Genomic DNA, 22,032 nt, shown 5'->3' with positions numbered 1-22,032 from the left:
ATCCTACTAATGGTACTAATTTATTACAGGTGTGCAAATTATCGTGGGTGGGAGTTACATCACCACATACCAAATTCCCAGTTTCAGCTAGCTACTACATAAATCAGAAACTGAAACCTGAAAATCAATGCAATACAGACTGGAGGCCAAATCTATTATGTAACAGTTTTCAAGGAAGTATAATATCAGCTAAAAAGAAATGCTGGGGAATGACAATGCAAATAATATAATAATCAAAATAATTTAACTATTAGATCAGGTAACAGCATATAAGTATAGATATGGGCATTCAAGCACTATATGAGGATGAGACTGAAGAAAGGAAAAAGAGAAAAGAAGACTTAAGTTCCAAAGAAGTCACCTAGTGGTCATATAGGTACTTTTGGAAACTGGGCTGAAAGCCTAAGCAGGATGTGTCCCAGACATGTGGCAATTTAATGTATTCAAAGTTGTTGGAGCACAGGTAGTTCTGTGACAAGTATCTATAAATCATGATTTCAGTGAGATTTCAGCATCCAGAATAAAGGAACTGGAAGCAGTCTTCATATTGGCTATACTGTAATCTGGCTAGAACAAGCAAGATTACAAATTTGAGGCACTTGGCAAACACCAGAACAGGAAAATCTGAGATTTAGATCTGATCTTCAGAAGTGCATATAAGGGAAGCAAAATTTTTATACAGTCTACATGTGACTTTAGTCACTGTTGATATATGAGGCTTCATGGACAATAGAGGCTTCATTCTCACATCCATTCATGTGGTGGTTCCATACATATACATGTAAGATGATAATTTGGCTTTGGTGAGAATATAGGAAATAATAACTAAAATTATTTCTGTTATATCATCTGCATTTGTAAAAATATCTAAAAATATCAATATGAGTTATAATATAAAAGCTTGCAAATAAGAAGTTAAATTAAATGTATATTTATATATTATTTTTTGAATGTTTAATGGTCTATCACACCCTAACATGCAAAAGAAGCAAATAAATTTATTAGCAATAATCTGCCTCTAGTAAACAGACATATTCTAAAGGTTAGAGCAACCACATTTATGACAGACAATAAGGCACACTATAAGTAATAAAAAAATAAGAAACAATATTCAAGCTATATCAGTCATAATGTCCTGACACTTTAAGTGCAGTAGAGAGTAGTCCGTTTTGTTGTTTTAGGTAGAAGATCAGTCTCCTAAATCTTTCTATCCTATCATCTACTCTCTTTCTCCTGTATATAAATGACCTACTCACAATAATCCTATCCACAACTTTGCAGAAGATAGTACTCTCCACTCATTCTGTTCATTTGACAAACCATGCATTACTCTGACAACCCAGGCTACAAGATCATCTATAACTAGTGGCTTAAACATTGATTTACATACTATCCTTCAATGGGATAAGGACAACCTTGTCATGTACAACACCACCAAAACACATTTTTGCCTTTTCTCAAGCAAACGAAATCTTAGCTCACCTACCTTTAGTAATACACAAATCACCAGCAGGATCAGATCTTGCCTGAACTAATGTTTACTTCCAGTCTTTCCTGGCATAAGTACATCACATCAACAGCCACCTCAGCATCCAAGAAACTTGGTATTCTGTTTTATTCAAGAGCCTATTTTACACCCAACCAACTCATAATTATATATAAATCCCAAATCTTTCCATATTTAGAATACTGCTCACATGTTTGAGGTGGCGCACCTAAAACTTCCCTTAAAATCCTTGATACCATCCAAAGGCAAGCAATTAGGCTGACAGATGATTCCTTTTTTACAAATTCACTTCAACCTCTATCTTTCAGGTGCAGTGTTTGAGCACTGTCTTTCTTCTACAGGTACTTCAATAGTCACTGCTCCAGTGAATTGGCAACTATCATTCCTCCACCTTCTGTTGCAGCTGTTAATACAAGAGCTGCAGCTAACCAGGATCCTTTTACTGTGCAACTGCAAACACACTGAACCTACTTCTACTCATCCTCTTTTATTCCCTCTGGAACCGCCTTCCTCAAGAAGTATTCCCAAACAACTTACAGCTTGCAACTCTTCAAATAAACATCGATAAGCTTCTATCTCGGTCTTCATATGCCACCCACACAAGGTACTGATGTGCTTATAGGTTCTCTTGAGCTCTCATGTATGGGATCAATATTAAAAAAAAAAAAAAATTTGTCACTTTTGAAGCACAGACTTTTTAGGGTAAATGTCTTCCCCCATTTAACTACCTACAGAGTGTCAAGCACATGGTATGCTAATCCATTTGGTACTTGTTCATAACTATAACTCAGTGGTGTTCTTCTCTCCATCATTTCACTGCAGACCGTCCTTATTAAGGGTATTTACACTGGGAACATATCTTGTATACTCCAGGCATCTAATAATGGATGAACTTCATATTTTGGAGAACATATAAGGGATGCTAGTTTTAAATGCTGGTTTATAGCAGGCTATAATTGGTATTTTTTGAGTGTTTAATTTTTTTCAGGCGCTGAAATAAAGAACTACTAACATTTCGGAGTTATCTCATGGCTCTCTATTAATTTGTCTACTATTAGATAAAGGTTTAATCTATTTATTTTTTTTAGGACTGTAAACATTTCTAGATCTTTTAGTGCTCTGGATTCTTCACCAGTGAAATTATTTCTGGGAAATTTTGCTGTTGTTAAAATGTGGGCTACATCAAGGCAAATATTGTTAGTAACATTAATAGTTAGCAGATGAAATTATTAAAAACATATAATTTTTTTTGTAATATATTGTCATGTGAGCAAATAGCTAGAAGCTCTGTGTGCTAATGCATTTATTATGCCATGCAACTGCACAGGATGGGTGTGGATTAATGTTCAGCTATTTATCAGTATGTGTGGATTTTCTGTAGAATGTATAAGAGACAACCATCTAGAAGTCTGGTAACTAACATCCAAAAATGGTAAACAATGGTTGTTTTCAGTTTCTAAGGTAAATTTTATTTAAAAGTTTTGGTTATTTAAGAAAGCAAAATGTTTGTAATGTGTCATGGCTATGTAGTAAAATAATGAATAAGTCATCAATGTAGCACAGCCAGAGGAAGGGGTTTTAATGGGAGAAGCATGATGCTTTTTTCAGTTTTCATGAAAAAATTGGCAAGTGACAGTGAGAAAGGAAAGCTCATTACCATTCCTTCTTTGGAGGTAAATTTTTTTATTCCATGTGAAATACCCTCATTACATCACAAAATGAAAGTGTGTAGTAATACCAGGAGAGAACGTTTTTTCCCAATTAAAGTTAATGTTTCTTTAAATGGGATATTTATAAAGAGAGAACAGGTAAGAATCATTTAGTTCAAATTTTTTGTTTTAACAGTTTGAAAAGAATTGAATTTTTAATATGTGATAGCTTATATGTTAGGTTAGTGTTAGGGATAAATGTATAGTTAAATTATATGTAGGGCTGTCTCTATTGTTGATTACAGGCTGAAGAGATGCATCATGCTTCACTATGGAAGGCCACAGTGAAGACTGGTACATGGATGATGTGGGTATCAGTTTTTATTGTTATATCAAACAGTCAAGTTTTTATTTTTTATTAATTTGGAAAATATTTTTCTTTTGGGAATTCATAGGATTTTCTATCAGTAAACTGATATGTAATATGATATCAACTCTTAAAAGAGTTGATATCTTTCTATTATATTCTGAAATATTGTTATATTCCAAAATATTCATTATTACAGTAGAATTTTCCTTGTAGGCTCTAATAATGATTATTTTCTTATTTATTTTGTAGTCTTAAAGCTATGGACTACTTCAGCAGTGAAATTATTTCTGGAAGATTTTATTGTTAAAACATGGGCTACATAAAGACAAATACTGTTAGCATATTCATTAGTTAATTAGATCTACTGTGATAGATCGAGGCATACAGGAACAACTGTAGTAATACCGATAGCTGGGATTACTTTTGGGTACTATCACAAAATTGAAACTTTTAAGGACCCAGATGGCTGGTTCACTAAGAGTTGTTAAGGAGATGTTGACTATATCCTTTCTTTTAGTGTTGCACAGTGATCAGCATTTATTTTAGAAATTATGGACTTTACAACCGTGTTATAAATAAGTATTTTAATTTCCTGACATTTCGACCTTCATATTAAGGTCATCATCTGGAGTATATACAAGGACAAGCTGAGTTACCTTTCACACAGTAAAATAAAGAAACAATGATTTGATCACCGGTTATTCTACTGGCATGACCTCTAGTGAAAAAAAAAAAAAAAAACAGATAAAATTAAAAATTAATTACATGCAGTCATCCCTCGACTTACGTCCGTTCAAGTTACGTCCTTTCGAAGATACATCTGTGATCCCATAAGGGAATAAATAACCTTTCTTTTAAGCTTAGATGGTGATCCGAATACATTTTTGAAAATTATGGAGACAACTACCGTGTTTGAATAGAAACTTTAGTTTAATATAACTAAAATCTATATTTGACGTTTCGACCTTTATGTCAAGGTCATCTTCTGGAGCATACAACTATACACAGACAACAAGCTACACTACAATCAAACTGGTCTGTTAGAGTTACTGACCAACCGCTACAACAATTGTTGGCTTGACTTCCAGTGAAAAAAAAAATTAAAAAAATAAATAAAAATTATAGATCAACGCTAGAGTCCTATTATTCCTATTCAGGCAGTCTATCCTTCACAGTCTACCGAAAACCGACACACACGGGCCAATACATACATGCTAATTCATACCACCACCCATCACAAAAATATGGAGTCATTAACACCCTTAAAAACAGAGCTACAACAATTTGCTCTAACCAGCAAGCCCTGAAACAAGAACTAAAAATCGCCAGCGACACATTCATAAATAATGGCTATAACAAAAATACTATTAATAAAATATTCCATAAAACAACAACAAAAACGAATCTAGATTACAGTAAAACCATAGCCATCCCATACATTAAAGGGTTATCAGAAAAAATCAATAGAATCCTACAACATTATAACCTCAATGCCACCTTCAAGCCACCCACTAAACTTAAAACCATATTCAGCTCCTCTAAGGATCCTCTCTTCCCATTGGCACATCCTGGATCTATTGCATCTGCTGCATCTATAACTTACCGTACGTTGGTGAAACAGGACGGACAATCCCTATACGTAAGAAAGAACACATTAGACACATTAAATATAACCATTATGGTGAAGCAGGCTTCTCAGATCACGCGCTCAACACCTTACATCAAATCAACTGGAAAAGTACTCTCTTTACACCATACAAAAACCTGGTATGAAAGGAAATTTAAGGAAGCCTGCGAAATCCTGATAAACCACCCACATATCAACAACAAAGATGGCATGAAAATTCCAAGGATCTGGATGGCACACATTCAGCCTACCTAATATATAAGATCCAGCATAAGTCAGGACTCTAGCCAATCTTCAGCTAGTATCAGAAACCATTCCATACCAACTGGCTGGAATGTACATTTATAATCATGATGTTGCACCCAATTTCTACAACCAACAGATAACACGAATAATAGGACTCTAGCATTGATCTATAACTTTTATTTTTATTGTTTAAAATTTTTTTTTCACCAGAGGTCAGGCCAACAATTGTTGTAGCGGTTGGTCAGTAACTCTAACAAACCAGTCTGATCGTAGTGTAGCTTGTTGTCTGTGTATAGTTGTATGCTCCAGAAGATGACCTTGACATAAAGGTCGAAACGTCGAATGTAGATTTTAGTTATATTAAACTAAAGTTTAATGGGGCATTGTATCAAGCAATACTTAGTCTGTATCTGAGTTGTAAGTCAGCAATTAGAATTGAAGGAAGTATAGGGAGATGGTTTAATGTTAAATCTGGTTTGAGACAGGGATGTACATTATCCCTTCTGTTATTCATTATCTATATGGATCACATTATGAAGGAAAGTTGTATTAAACATGATATCAGAATTGGAGATGTTAGTGTCAGCTCTTTGCTTTATGCGGACGATGTTATACTTCTAAATAAATCCACTACAAGTTTGCAAAATTCCCTGACTAAATTGAATAACTGTTGTAATAGATATGGTATGAAGGTCAGCAATAAAAAGACAAAGACAATGAAAATAGGCAGAATCATTGAAAATGTCAACTGTGTTGTGAATGGGGAACCTGTGGAACAAGTAAAACATTTCAGCTACTTATGCATGATTTTTAGTGAAGATGGTAAATTAAATATGGAAATAGACAACAAAATCAACAAAGCTGGTATGGTAGGCAGTCAATTGAATAAATTCATATGGAATAAGAGAGAAATTAGTCAGAACACTAAATTAGCTGTATACAAGACAGTGTTCAAACCAGTTTTAACTTATGGATCTGAGAGCTGAGTCAGAAGTAAAACACTTGACCAAAGACTAGAGACTGCAGGTATGAGAGTCCTGAGAAAAATTAGAGAAATGAACAGATGACATCAATGGCAATATCATATTAAAAAACAAGGATATTAGGAAGGAACTTGACATTGTCAGCATCCAGGAATGCGTTAGCAGAGCTAATCTCAGGTGGTATGGTCACTTAAACAGAATGGGCGAGGAAAGATTAGCAAAAGAAGTGTTCTCTACCAGGTTGGCAGGAAAACGACCCAGAGGAAGACTAAGATATAGGTGGATTGATACGGTACAAAGTGCCTTAGAAATAGAAATATAAGATCTGATAATGTTGGAGTTTTGACAAGTAACAGACTGATTTGAAAGAAAATTGTAGATAGGAAGTTAGTAATAATGTAATTTTTTTTTCATGTAGTACTATCATATCCTGTACACCCCTTGAGGGTACATGTCAGGAATTTGATGATGATTAAACTAAAGTTTTTATTCTAACACGGTAGTTGTCTCCATAATTTTCAGGAATAAATAACGTTTTCAGCTATACTTTCGAACAAGACGCAAGCGAGCGTAAGGTAAAGCATGCACATGGCAACAGCATTTTCAGCAGCAACCTCCATCAGCAGTCGACATGTCTCTTCAACAGTTCCTCTTGATTTTGTGTTTGAGAAATGGGTTATTTGTATATTTATCGTTAAATATTTCGCGATATTTTGTGCAACATGGCCCCTACATGCCCAATCAAAAAACCTAGTGAAGAATCAGAGAAAAAGAGATGAGCAATTGATCTTGAAATGAAGTTGCAAGTTATAAAGCAACACAAAGCTGGTAAGCCATGAATGTGATTGCACATGACTTCGGATGGTCTCATTCTACAGTGACGACCATTTTGAAAAATAATGATAAAATCGCAGAGGCTGTGAAAGGATCTGCTTCCATTAAATCGACAAGAGTGACGAAGCAAAGACAAGGTCCTATAGGTGATATGGAAAAGCTACTTGCATCATGCATAGAGGACTGAACCAAAAGCGCATGCTCTTAGCACTGTGACCATAAACACTAAAGCACTAAGTCTCTTCAACATGTTGAAGGAGAAAGAAGAACCTGATTATGACTATGAATTCAACGCTTCTTCCGGTTGATTCATGAGATTCAAGCAGCATTTTGCGCTGCATAATGTGAAAATATATTGGAATCTGCAAGTGCTTGGAAGGCTGCCAAGGAGTTTGTGGAGAAATTGGATAAAATTATTTACCATAGCAAATATTTAATATGGATGAGACGTCCTTGTTTCGGAAAAAAAATGCCCGAGTGAACATTCAGCCACAAAAAGCTAAAATCTATACCTAATTTTAAAGCTCTTAATGCCCATATTACATTTCTGTTATGGGTACTGTTGCTGGATATAAACTGAAACCATTTGTGATATGGCACATTGAGAATCCATGAATCTTCAGAAACATTAGGAAGCATACTTCCAGTTCATTATCGGAGCAATGACAAATTGTGGATGACTCAAAAATTGTTTGAGGATGCCTTAATCAACTTTATGCGAGCGAAACAAATAGCTATTGTTTGAAAGAAGATGTAAAATTTTAAATTTTATTAATTCTAGATAATGCTCCAGGTCATCCATCTTATAACGTCACCAAGTTCAAGATCATGTTTCTTCCTCCAAACACTACTTCATTGATTCACCCAATGGATCAGGGAGTTCTTGCAGTGTTTAAGGCTTATTATCTACAGAGAACTTTTTCACAAACCATTTCTGCTACTGAAGGAAATGACCAGTTCTCATGTAATTCTGGAAAACAGTCAATATTTATCACGCTATTAAAAATATTGCTGTGGTTTGGGACGAAGCAACCTCTCAATGTATAAGTGGCATATGGAAAATGACATAAAAATGTTTGTGCATGATTCTGGAAGTTTGTAATAGTGAGCCTAGCAAACAATCTGAATCTCGAAGTGAATGATGACATAATTCAACTCATAGAAAGTCCCCCCACCCCCGAAGAGTTGACCAACAAAGGATTAACTGGAGGAAGAACTCTTGCAGAAGAGGAAAAACAAGAAAAGGAAGAGGGGAAATAGAAACAAGGAGAGGTAGTTAAACAATTCACAGTGAAGGGTCTTGCAGAAATGTTCTTTGCAGTTAGCAGTATTCTCAAAATGGCTGACAACATGGATCCCAATTGAACGCCACTTAATAATAGAAACGAAAGTACATGATGCGTTTGCTTGCTATGAACAAATTCATGATGAAAGGAAGAAGAGGAATAAGCAAAACACATTGGATATTTTCATCATAAAAACAAAGGCTACACCAGAAGAGCCACAGCCTGATCTTTCACACAGGGAAGGTAATGAAGATGTGATTGTGGAGGAACATTTGGGTGATTATTCTCCTGTTTTATTAGTAGCAGTAACACACAGTACAGTTTTATAATAAGGTTTAAAAATGAAAATGACAGCATACTTATTACGGTTAAGTCCCCAAACCATATAACTCTGCTGATTTAATGTATCGACTTACGTCCTTCCGGATGGAACGGAACCCGGACGTAAGTCGAGGGATGACTGTATTTAGAAACTACATCAGAGTGAAATTCTATTTAAGATAACATGGGAGAAACATTCTTTCATATAGATAGTTTTCTTACAGAAAAATAGGATAATGATGTCCTATTTTTAACATGACAATTGTTATATTAGATTTACGATTCTGGATTATTTACAGTCCTGTTTATAGTTAGCTCTTAGGGAGAAAGGTTATGTGGGTAGAATATGTGCCTTCCATATGCTTGGGATTTTTAGACCATCATTATTGTTCAAATTGGGGTGGTTGATAAGAATCTCACAGGCTTCCTTAAATTTGCGTTCATACCATGTTTTGGTGTGATGTAAACAACTGGTGCTTTTCCAGTCAATTTTATGTAAAGTGTTCAGGGCATCAGAAAGGCCTGCTTCACCATAGTTATTATATTCAATGTGTCGTTTATGTTCCTTTTGTCTGATAGGAATTGTGCATTCTGTTTCCCCTATATATGGTACATTACAGGTCAATAAATACGGTATACTCCAGAGTGGGCCAGCGGAGGGAGTGGGTCTTTGGATGAGTTGAGTATGCTTATTTTAATTTTGCAGGAGCTTTAAAGGTGGCTTTGAGGTTGTATTTCTCTAGTATTCTGTTTATATTATCTGATGTCCCTTTAATGTAAGGAATGGATATAGTTTTATTGTAGTCTGGTTTATCTTTGTTTTTTTCTTGAGGTCTTGTAGAGAATTTTGTTAATAGTGTTTTGGCTATAACCATTTTTTAGAAAAGTATTGCTGATAACTTTAAATTCGTATTTCAGTGCTTGTTCATTGGAGAAGATCGTCAAAGCCCTGTTTTTTTAGAGTATTAATGACATCTAGTTTTTGTGTTCCGTGGTGGTGGTAGGAGTTTCTGGTAAACAGTGAAGGAAAGACTGCCAGAAGGAAGACGTGTGCCAAGTGTATCTAGAAACGGAAGCGTGTTCTGTTTTTCAATCTCAATTGTAAACTGCATGCATTTGTGTTGTTTGTTTAGGTGGCTAAGGAATGTGTCTGGTGGCCATAGGACCAGATCGCAAAAACATCTTCAACGTATCTAAGCCAGACTCTGGATTTTAAAAGCAAGGAATCTAGAGCATGTTGCTCAAAATGTTCCATATAAAAGCTAGTAATAGGGAAGGATAATGGTGAGCCCATGGCTGTGCATTCTTTTTGTAGGTAGAAAGCATTTTGCCATACAAAATAACCAGAACGTAATACATGCGCAAAAAGCGGCGTGAAATCTGGAGGGAATTTGTTCTGTAAAAGAAGGATTGTGTCATTGATTGGGACATTCGTAAAGAGGGCAGAGACATCAAAACACCAATAAATCATCTTTCTCTAATGTAATGTCTTTGATTATGTTTATGAAGTGTTGTGTGTTTCTGATATAGGAGGGGGAATGACCTACCAACTCACTGAGTGTTGCCGCTAATTTCTTGGCTAGGTGATAATTCGGGCTGTCTATACCTTTTGAAGTAGTAACTGATTTAAGACTATCTGCCGGAGAGGTGTGTTTTGTTTGTGTATCTTTGGTAGACCGTAAATTCTCGGGGAACGAGCGTAGTGTGAAAGTAATTTTTGGACTGTATCTTCGGGCCATGTAGTAATAGATTTAAGATTTTAAATTTATATTTAAAATGTTGGCGGTTTCTAAACTGCTATGGTATTTGGGATGAATCTTAAGCCTCTTTCAATATTACAAATAAAATCCAGTTTGTTCATCGTTCTGGGTGCTACGGCAAAATTTAGACCTTTGCTGAGTAATGAGAGTTCATCTTTGTTTAAGCCACGATTGGATAGGTTAACTACGTTAACCTATCCGATGCTTGGTGGCTCCTGTTGTTTCTTGCTTCTGGTTGGTTGTTGACATTCACTGTGGGGAAATTCAAACATGTCCGTTGGTTTTGTCGATCTTTTAGTCTATGAAATTTGGATATGAGATTTTCTTTCTTAGTTTGAAGGATATAGTTCGCCGCGTTATCTGTAATCTTTTCGAGAATAGTCCAAATATCTCCGTTCAAGTAACTTGAAAGTTCAGATTTTACATTATGTACCTGGTTTTGAGTAACGGCCAAGTTTTTTCTAGTAGCCTGAATCTGTTCTCTGAGTAACGCTTTCACCATGCGGTGGTAAATTGTAAAAACGATGTAGCTTAAAAATATCAAAGCGCTTTACATCAATTTTTACATAGGTCAAGTCCCATGAGAACTGTAAATAACCTTGTTTCTCTGTATATTTTGTATCAGATATTATTGTAAATAACTCTTTAGAAATTAACTGTATTTAATAAGATTCTTTTAGAGCGTTAAAAACAAAGGTAACGTTTTGCCACCGGAGCTGTATGTAATAGATCACATGGCGACATAAGAAAGGTTGTTTATCAACTTTTGTGTGTATGTGAAAGGCTTACAAGCTCTGCACATAAACACCTCTGAAGTCAGTCAGAAAGGTTCGACCAACTTTCCGATGGCCAGCAACTTACAATCAAAAGAAAGCGGAGGAGAACAGAAAGCAGGCCGAACTTGAAAGAAGATGAAAGAGTCATGCCGAGTTCTTTGAGGGTTACAAACTTTGTACGAGGTCTCAGAGAAGGCATAATAAAAAGGGACAGAGCCAAGCATAAGGGTTGCCGGTTCCATTCGTCACCAGAAAGAGAAGCTTCCAGACGTTGCCGAAGAAGGAAAGGCTTCCTGGCTTCCAGTCACTGCCAGAGAGAGGGAACAGATTTGGGAATCCATAAGAGTCAGTTGGCGACAATTACGGTCATTGGAGGTGACAGTTAGAGCTACTGGAAATGGCAGATAGAAAAGCCAGTCGTCCAGGCCTTACGGAGAGCCCAAGCAGAGGAAATAAGGCGATGTAAATTACCTGAAGTAACTGCACTCGGAAGATTTTCTTTTTCACCGTCAGAGAACAACCTTTTGCTGGTCGCAGTCCACAGCCCACTATTTTCCCGATGAGAGATATTACTGAAGCCAGACATTCCTGAGGAAGCTCAAGATCTGAGATGAAAGAAATGCCATAAGACTGTAGGGAAAGACTTTTGACTGAATGTGTGATGCAGAGCTTTTTGTAAGTTCAAACCTTTTGTATATTCCCTCTCATAGTAAGTTATAGAAAGACTTTTAAGAAATTGTTGTTTAATAGTTATAAGAAGTCCTTAAGAGAGTCAATTGACATGTTGGAAATTGATATCAAATTTGTAAAAATAACTCTAACCTCTTTGCAATTAAACTAGAAGTTTAATAAGTTGAATTTGTAAGCAGAGAGTTAATAGGTTTTTGAGTTAAAGAGATTAATTAATGTTGAAGTAAAAAGGTTCTAATTTATGCTAAAGAATTTTTATAGATGGATAGAGAAAGCAATCTCCCTATTGTTTAATTCATGTATATTTCATAGTAATGTAAATAAAATGTGTTTTGATTTTTTTTGTTAAAGGAGTGCTACTTGATTGTTTATTTTTACAACTGCACTGTTCCTAAATAAATCGGACTTGTGAGCGGGAAACTAAATGAGATAACCGAAACGTAAAGTTAAGTAAAAGAATAGACCACGACTGTTTGTGCAAAGTTTTTCTGAAGGAATTTGTGTTAGAGAGAGAAATCTGCTGGCCGTATTATTGAGTTTTATGCTAATTAAAAGATATTAGTGGCGCAGTCTAAATTAAATGAAGTTTCTAGTATCTTAGACGTAGTACGAAGGGTAGATAAACATAGTACGCAGTAGAGTAAATGAGAAAGGTTAAGAGAGAAAAAGCACATTAGAGTAAAGCTATAAAGAATTAGGAATAGAATAAAAATAGAAGAGTAAAGATAAAAAGATATTACTAATACAGGCAGAGAAAGAAAGGAAAATATATAGAAAAAAAGTGTAGAATAGTAAAGATAATAAAATAATGCATTAAAGACTGAAGGTATTACAATGGCGCAGACAACAGAAAATATTACAATATCCTTCAAACTAAGAAAGAAAATCTTATATCCAAATTTCATAGACTAAAAGATCGACAAAACCAACAGACATACCACCACATAGCCACGGAACCTTTCTCCCTAAGAGTTAACTATAAACAGGACTGTAGATAATCCAGAAATCTAATATAACAATTGTCATGTTATAAATAGGACACCACTTTCCTATTTTTTTGTAAGAAAACTATCTATATGAAAGAATGTTTCTCCCATGTTATCTTAAATAGAATTTAGCTTTGATGTAGTTTCTATACATTTCATTAATTTTTAATTTTATCTGTACTTTATTTTTCTTTTTTCACTAGAGCTCATGCCAGTAGAATAACCGGTGATCAAATCATTGTTTCTTTAGCTTACTGTGTGAAATATAACTCAGCTTGTCCTTGTATATCTGTATATACTCCAGATGATGACCTTAATATGAAGGTTGAAACGGCAGGAAATTAAAATAGTTATTTATAACACGGTTGTAAAGTCCATAATTTCTAAAAAGATGTTGATTATAATCTTTTCTGTTTTGTAGACAGGTGTTTGAAGTCAACAGCCTCTATATACAAGTGGTCTAGTTGAAAATACTTCACACAAACTTTGATTGCTTACACTTGGGTAAAGAATTAAACAAGAATTATAATTTCTTGGCAAGTAAAACTTGTAAAATAACTTATTGGAAATGACATTAAACAAGATTGATATTAACTTGAGAGAGAAATAACTGCAGCAAAAGAGTTACATCCTAAGCTTGAATTATAATCTGACTATAATCTGTAACTGTAACATGCTTACATATCAACTAATTAAAAAAAAAAAGAAAAAAAAAAAGCAGAAATCTTAGTATTTCTTTATAGTTTAATATTTGCATCATATGAATATCATCATTACTATAATCATATCAAATATACATATACATACATACAAATACTATGATAGCCCAACATGACAAGTTCACATTGTTGAATTTTGATTGAAAATATTTTTACTAAGAAATATCTCATTCAGAATTTAACAAGAAAAAAAAAAACTAAAAGGGGAAATGCTTGTAAATAAGTGAAGAGACCAATTTTGTTTAAAGAATTATATTAATACAAATTTTGTAATATTAATTAAAGGTGAAAGACGTCATTTTTGTAAAAGGATTATAATGTAAGAAGTTTCTCTATAAGATATATGTTAGAGCATAATAACGAAGGATCAAAGTCCATTAACGACAACTTCGGATAAATTGTGTAGCCGACGGCAATTTGCTTATGTGCGAATGGCACGTGCATAGTGTTTTTCCGGGAAGATACGGCAATCGTACGGAGCATTTCAGGAAGATAGGAATTAAGCAGGAGCTGGGCGCAAAAAAAAAAAAAAAAAGTTTTGGGTGAAAGAGGGCACTAGAGATACGAGGTATAAAACGGGTTTGTTCCCCCCCCCCCCCATTCAGGGCTTTTTAGGTTTTTTTCATCTGGAGTTGCTGGAGAATTTCTGGTGGAGTCAGGAAGAGTTCCAGTTCGAGATCTAGTCAATAGCGGGCAGCTATTCTCTGCTGTCGTTTCACAATGTCGGGCAGAAGGAATAGACGAAGAAATATTGGGTACTTTTCCGAGTAAGCCTGAAGAAACTGGCCGCCACAAACGTCCACGTGGATTGATTCAATCCATGCTGTTTCCAGTTGAGAATGTGATTAAAGGACAGAACAATGAACGCCAAACCTAACCCGTGAGTTAATCGCCAAGGACGAGATCGAACATTCAGATGGAAATTATAACGAAAGGATAGACGGAATATGTTACAGGAATGTGGTAATGTAAAACCCCTTTATAATTCCTTTGTTAAGAAAGAACAGAATAATGTGTTATGGAAGAAACGAGATGTTAGGTTATATAACTCTAAACTTGTAGGAAGGACTATAGTGAGATTTTAGATACCAGTGTTTAGAACCTAATGGCTGTTTCCTCAGTATTTGTGTGAATGAGTAGTAGTTAATTTGCTATAAGTAATGATCTATAGAATTATCGATGTGAATGTTTTAAGAATATGTGTAAGATAGTAGATATTTAAAGGATGCTAGCTAGAATTTTGTGTAGTGAAATGAGCCTATTCTTAGATATGATATGTGAATCACAGTTGTTATGTCTAACTTTAAAACTTGGGATAACTCTATTCCTATTGAGTGTTTTTATTGTAAATGTGTAATCGTTAGAATTGAATAAATGTATCTTGATTATCTTAACCTGTTTCGTGCCTTGATTTGAATCCAATGCACTGCTTGCTAATATTTGAATCTGAGCAGGAGTGAAATATATGACAGAGACCACGACTGCAATCTAAAAGTGTTTTAAGAGAGATAGATTAAAAATTGATAAGAGGAGTAATTAATAGGTTGATTTACTTAGTATGTTTTCTGAGGGTTACTTCTCGGTGGAAAGGAATTTCTAACCTAGGGATCTGGCTGGCACAGCTGGATCAAATAAATATTGGCAGAACCTGAATAGGAAGTAACTCCAGACTGTTATTGCTGAGGATCAGACTCTATTCAGAAGTCAATCCTTTGTTAATTTATTTAATATATGTAATCATTCTAAAAATCAGCCAAATTGTGTGGATAGATTTAACTGTGAAAAAGAAAAGTAAAAGCAGACCACAATATAACAACATTATTGCCAACTTCCTATTAACAATTTTCCTTCAAATTAGTCTGTCATCTGTTAGAACTTCAATATTATCTGATCTTGTATTTCGGTCTTCTACAGCACAGTTAACTGCATCAATCCTAAGCTTGAATTATAATTTGACTACAATCACAGAACTGCAAAGAGAGAGAGAGAGAGAGAGAGGAATAAGAGGCCATCCCTCAGAAACGGTGGTGGGTACAGAAATAATGAGTTTAAGGTATTGCATAAAAAAATGTCTACAAGGGACTGATATAATACATGCCTGGCATTTTTAGATGTAGTGGTGGGAAAATCTCTGAACAATCAAGTACTTTTTTTTTTGTCTAACAAAAACCGTCCCATTAATAAAGGGATATATGAATGCTTTATTGTATCATTATCCAGTACAAGGAATCATCTAGAGAAGGGCTGGTAAACTGACATTTTCATGGCATGTGGCATACACAGCTATTTCCACCCCCCCCCCCTTTTTTTTAGTTTAACAGTTAAGTAAAAAAAAAAAAAAAAGGTTAGCAGTACATAGTGCATACCAATAAATATTCGGTTCTCATGTCTATATAACAAAAACATAAAGAGAGATATCGACAGGACTATATTGTGCTATTCTGACCTATTCAATTTCTGAATAATTCTCTGCACTAAAAGTTTAATTATTTTTAATATTTGTACCTTAAAGATTACAAGGTTATGCTACATAATCTTCTGATATCAGACTGATTTCTGGGAACTGGTTCTGTTTTTCTTTAATACTAGTCTTTTGAATGTTACTAAAGAAAAAAATTACTTAAGATATTAAATGAATTTTATTAGGTTGTTTTAAATAATGAATTATTAAGTTGTATTCATACATGTGACAAGCAGAAGAGAAGCATCCAATGATATCCCCATTACCTGAAAATTTTGTAAATGTTGATTGGCCACAGAAGTAAGTTTTTCCACTTCCAGTCCAGTTTGTTGCATTTTCTGACATAGACTATCTTTCTCACTAGCTGCTTCCAATAACTATTACAGAAAACAAAATAGTGATACATGATTATCTTAATTTTTCATTCTCTGATTTTTCCAATTATTTTTATTTAATTATTGAATTAAAAATAAAACATGTACTAACAACTTTTAGTACAACATAACTTAAATCAATAAATAACCAAATTTACATGTTTTAACTTTCCAAATAAATGAAATAAGACATGCTAATTGAGCATCTCATGCAACACAATGAAATAATAACTCATTTAGATTTTTTAAAATTAAAACTGACAATATCAGGAGGAAGAAGGGAAAAACACTGAAACATATGCTATTATAAATAACAAGAGAGGAGAATTAAAGGATTTGATGTAGTTCTGTTGATTAACATTAAATAATATTCATTTCTGAATACAAACCATGATGCCAATGAAGTGAAGTTATTTGAGACCTCCAGGTAGTCAAGGACTCATCGAGGGAGGCTGTAAATTACCCAACCCAGATATCATACCTTCCCTTAAATTCATTTACACTAGATGCGCTCACTACTCCTAAGGGTAAATTATTCCACACACTCACTGCTCTCTGGGAGAAAAACCTAGCTCTTATCCCTTTCTTGACTAAGAACAAACTTAACTTCCATGGATGCCCACGTGTTCTCTCCCTGCCTTCCATATAACAAAACATTTCATCATTTGAAATGCTATAACACCCATTCAAAAGTTTATAGACCTCTATCATATCACCCTCTCTTTCTCCTGTTAACCAGAGTCTGCAATCCATATACTCACAATCTGTCATCATAATCTAAATCCCATAATCTGGATTTTGTAACTCTTCTTTGCATCCTTTCCACAGCTTCTTTATCCGGTTGGAACCCAGGAGACCAAATCTGCACACAGTAATCCAGGTGTGGTCTTATCAAAGCCTTATAAAGAGGCAAAATTACTCCCTTATCCTTACATGTCAAGGTTCACTTCAACATAACAATTATCCTGTGAGTTGTATTTGCAACTTTTGCTATGTGACCTTTGACTTTAAATTCTTATCCACCAATACACCAAGATCTCTTGCCTCCTCAGTTTCTTGTAGCATAATCTAATATAATATGCCGTGGGAACTCTAATCATGCCAAAGTGCATAACTTTACACTTACTAACATTAAACTGACAGCCATTTTTGTTTGCCCAGATTTCCAGTGTATTCAAATCATTTTTTACTTGCTGAATATCAGTAGCATCCCTGATTGCCCTGCCTATCTTTACATCATCAGCAAACAATTGCAAATCTGATGATAGACCCTGCTTGATGTCATTAATGTATAGATTGAACAATAATGCCCCAAGGACTGAACCCTGAGGTACACCACTGGTCACCTTAAATCTGGATGATTCACACCCACTGTATATCACTTTTTGATATCTGTCTGTCAACCATCCCCTGATCCAAGTCAAAAATTTATATTCCAATGTATACTCCAGTTTATGCAACAGCCTTTCGTGTAGTATCCTATAAAGTGCCTTAGAAAAACATTATCATAGTGTATCCATTCCCTTTATCCAACTCGGCCGTAATATTGTTATAAAATATTAGCTGCTAAAACATGACCTTCCTTTAGTAAACCCATGATGTTACTTGCAGAATATAGCATGTTTGTCTAGCCATTTCTGTATGCGAGTTCTTACCAACTTCTCTAAAATCTTCACTACCACACCAGAGATACTAATAGGTCGGAAGTTAGACACATCAGTTTTTGCACCACCGTTGTGCAATGGAACTATCATATATTCCTTCCATTCCTGTGGTATCATTCCTGAGCTAAGACTTAAGTCATACAAATGTGTGAAAGGCCTAGCCAATTGAGCTGAACATTCCTTTAGCAAATGGGCTGATATTCCATCTGTCCCTATTGACAAATTCTTATCCAAGTTATGCAAGAGCTCTTCAACCTCATTTTCATGAACCTCCAACTCTTCATCCACTGTATACCATGCTACATACACCTGGTTGATATATCTTATCCAAGTGAGCACTCATTAACTGAACAATCTCCTTAGCTTCCGACACTCGTGTACCATCTGCATTCAATAAAGTTATTCTTTCTTTTGCTTGTGGCATAACGATAAAATTCTTTTGGATTGCCTTTAGCTTGCATGGCCAATTTCTTTTCATGCTCCATTTTAGCTTTTCTCACAATATACTCGTTACTTTTCTGGCCTGAGCTTTATACATTTCATAACTCCTCTCACTCATATTCTCATGATATTCTTTCCACGTCAGCTTCTTCTTGTGGATCTCTAGTTTAATAAGGCTGCACATCCATTTCACTTTCAACCTATTTATTCTTCGAACACTAGGGATACATTCAGATACCACCTCATTCAAGCACTTTTTCAAAGATTCACATGCATTGCTGACATTTTTTCCATTCAGTAACTAATACCATGGGACCAATGATAGTATTCTTCTAAGGTGATCATAATTTCCAGCTTTGTAATTCAGCATGTAGCCTGATTTAATTGGAGCTTCAATACAAGTAGATACTTCCCAAGAAAGAACAGCATGATCACTGTCGCCAATTGGTGGTAAAATAGTCATATTCTTGACAGAGATCCCTTCTGACGCTATGAGCAAATCCAACACTCTTTCACCTCGAGTTCCTTCTTTCACATGCTGCTTGAGAAAGTTGTCTCGCAACAATTCAATAAATTCCTGTTCTTTCTTATGAGATTTCTCTTCTACCCAATCAATGTTTGGAAAATTAAAGTCACCCATAATGATCATTCGCTTGGTACCCATAAGGCTAAATTGGCGATGCATTTCTTTTATACATTAAATACATTAAAACAAAACAGTATTTAAGGAAATGGCTTACTGTGAATTTAAACAATAAGAACTTTTTTAGGGGGAAATATGATCATATTTATTAAAGTTGTCCAAAGCACAGTTAAGAATTTTTGAAGCTTTTTAGTCCTCTAAAATAACGCTGTTATGATCGTTTTAAGAACATGACTGGTCATTAAAATCTTTAAGCTGTTAATTATATATTCGCTGTTGTAGTTTATTTTTTTGACATGATGTTCTCTTTTATTTGTATATCATAATTAAAACAGATCATGAACAAGTTTAGCAAAGAATTTCATTAACTATAATGAGTTTGTTCATCAAAACATTAATTTTATATCTAAACGTTTCCATGCACATATTATATTAACATATGCAAAAAAGAAAATAAATAAATAAATAAAAGTGTACAGAAATGCAATCAGTTTACAGAACTGCAAACTGTTCTGATCTGCACACAATTTTTGTTGCTAAGACTACTACCAAGCTTATTGGATGTCTGAAGTGGGTTAAAAAATCCCACGTATGGCCTCTAAAACTGTTTGATTATGGATTAAACACTTAGCCTGCCATGTAATCAACATGCTATAGGTTACCAATTTTGTGGATGAATTCATATGCAAAAAAAGTTGTAATTTGTATGCATGAGGATATGTTGAGGATATTTATGTGGAGAGGTGTGAGTGAGTATGGATATGCAAGAAGTGTGACATGTAAATGGACTGTGAGGCTTCTTTACATCAGAATAGAAAATGTGGAGTAAGCAATGCTGGAGTGAGAGTGAAAGGCAGTGCAAAGTGTAAGAATGAATGCATAAGAGACTACGAGTGTAGGTATGGATATGACAATGAGAAAGAGTGTGCCAATGACAGTAAGATAACATACAAAACAGATGGTGAAAAAGAGAATATGACTGACAGCAAGATAGCGAGTGTGACTGGTAGCAAGAAAAGTGATTCAAGACGTAAAAGAAGAGTTGGTGAAGGTAAGGAAAGAGAACAGGAGTAGGTGCAGTGAAATCAGGAGAAATGTAAATATGCATGGAATAGTGAGATGATCGTGTGAAAGAGAACAAATAATTCAAAAATAGTGCTGAATGGAGAATCAATTATAGAAGTGTGGTGAATAAGAAGGTGCACAGGATTTGTTTCCTGGAGTAAAATGAGCAGACTGATTGAGGTATTGGATATGAGCAGTGAGCATGCAAGCAAAAGAGTTGGTAGTAGGAACAAATGATAGTTTTGAACAAGGAGAATGTGACAGTGGATATCAGAAAGTTGAGGAGAGTAAAAAATACCAATGTGGCAAGAAAAATAGTGTGCTGCCCAGGTATAACAGTGATGAGTAGAGACAACAAGCAAACATTATGTCTGAGATGGTGAATGGTGAATAGGAAATCTGAAGAAGTAAGAGATCAGGTGGAAGAGCAGAAGAGAATAAAGGAGTAGTACTAGTAGTGGTGAAGATACTTCACACACAAATCTTGCTTGTTTATGAACAAAGATTAAAAACATTCATTAAAGATGCCAAGAAATTATATTCTTGGTTTAATCCTTTATCCAAGTGTAAGCAAACAAAGTCTGCATGTGTAGTAGCCCAGTCATGAAGATAATGACTTCACATCAATTCCCTTAGTATTCCATATTGGGATTAGATGATATACCAGATCAAGTTTTATGAGATGGTGCTAGGAAATTGGCAGTGCCTTTGATCATGTTGTTTAATCTAAGTCTCAGTTTTAGGTTAGTCCTGGGGGGATGGAATAGTTATATTACATAAAAGAGGCTCCAAGGCTGATGTAGCAAATTACTGACTGATCAGCATATCAGAAGTCATAGTCAAGGTACTGGAAAAGTTGGTTAAAAGCAAAATACAGGACCAGATAGATAGAAATGGGACACTATATGGGGGGGGGGGGCAACATGGTTTTGTGAAGGATAGGTCATGCGCAGTAACTTGTTCACATTTTATGATACAGTGACAGCTGACTTGCATAAAGGCAATGGGGACAGTGATACTGCTGGCTTGTGCCAAAACCTTTGACAGGATACAACATGGAGTTCTAATCAGTAAATTGCAGCACATGGGGATGGATATAAAGTTGATGATGAAGTAGATGAGAGGGTGGCTGATGGAGAGATCATCATCAAATTCCTGATATGTACCCTCAAGGAGTGTACAGGATATGATAGTACTACATGAAAAACTTACATCATTACTAACTTCCTATCTACAATTTTTGTCCAAATCAAACCTGTTAAGACTCCAACATTATCATATCTTATATTTTTTCTATCTTCTAAGGCACTTTTTACTGTATCAATCCGTCTACATCTTGGTCTTCCTCTAGGTCTTTTTCCTGCCAATCTTAGGTGTTATGGTCACTTAAACAGAATGGGAAAGGAAAGATTAACAAAACCACCTGAGATTAGCTCTGCTAACACATTCCTTCCTGGATGCTAACAATGTTAAGTTCTTTCTTAATAATCTCGTTTTTAATATGACACTGCCACTGATGCCATCTGTTCACACCTCTAATCTTTCTCAGGATTCTCATACCTGTGTTCGCTAGTCTTTGGTCAAGTATTTTATTTCTAACCCAGCTGTAGGATCCATAAGTTAAAATTGG

General features: G+C 35.0%; 1 protein-coding gene across 1 annotated transcript in view; it reads right to left on the bottom strand.

Annotated features, from left to right (window-relative positions):
• LOC150094899 (uncharacterized) overlaps positions 1–22,032 on the bottom strand; it is a 269,654-nt gene that overhangs the window by 161,431 nt on the left and 86,191 nt on the right. Inside the window, exon 7 of the mRNA XM_090411271.1 lies at positions 16,482–16,592. Within this exon, the coding sequence (XP_090267397.1) occupies positions 16,482–16,592 (111 nt within the window). The remainder of the gene's footprint in view (positions 1–16,481; positions 16,593–22,032) is intronic.

The sequence above is a fragment of the Typopeltis vanoorti genome, chromosome 21 (genome assembly GCF_054136105.1).
Source record: "Typopeltis vanoorti isolate ZY-2024b chromosome 21, IOZ_Tvanoo_1.0, whole genome shotgun sequence".
In the NCBI taxonomy this organism is placed as follows: domain Eukaryota; kingdom Metazoa; phylum Arthropoda; class Arachnida; order Uropygi; family Thelyphonidae; genus Typopeltis; species Typopeltis vanoorti.
The sequence above is the reverse complement of the archived record's forward strand: the minus strand, read 5'-3'. Positions and strand labels throughout refer to the sequence as shown.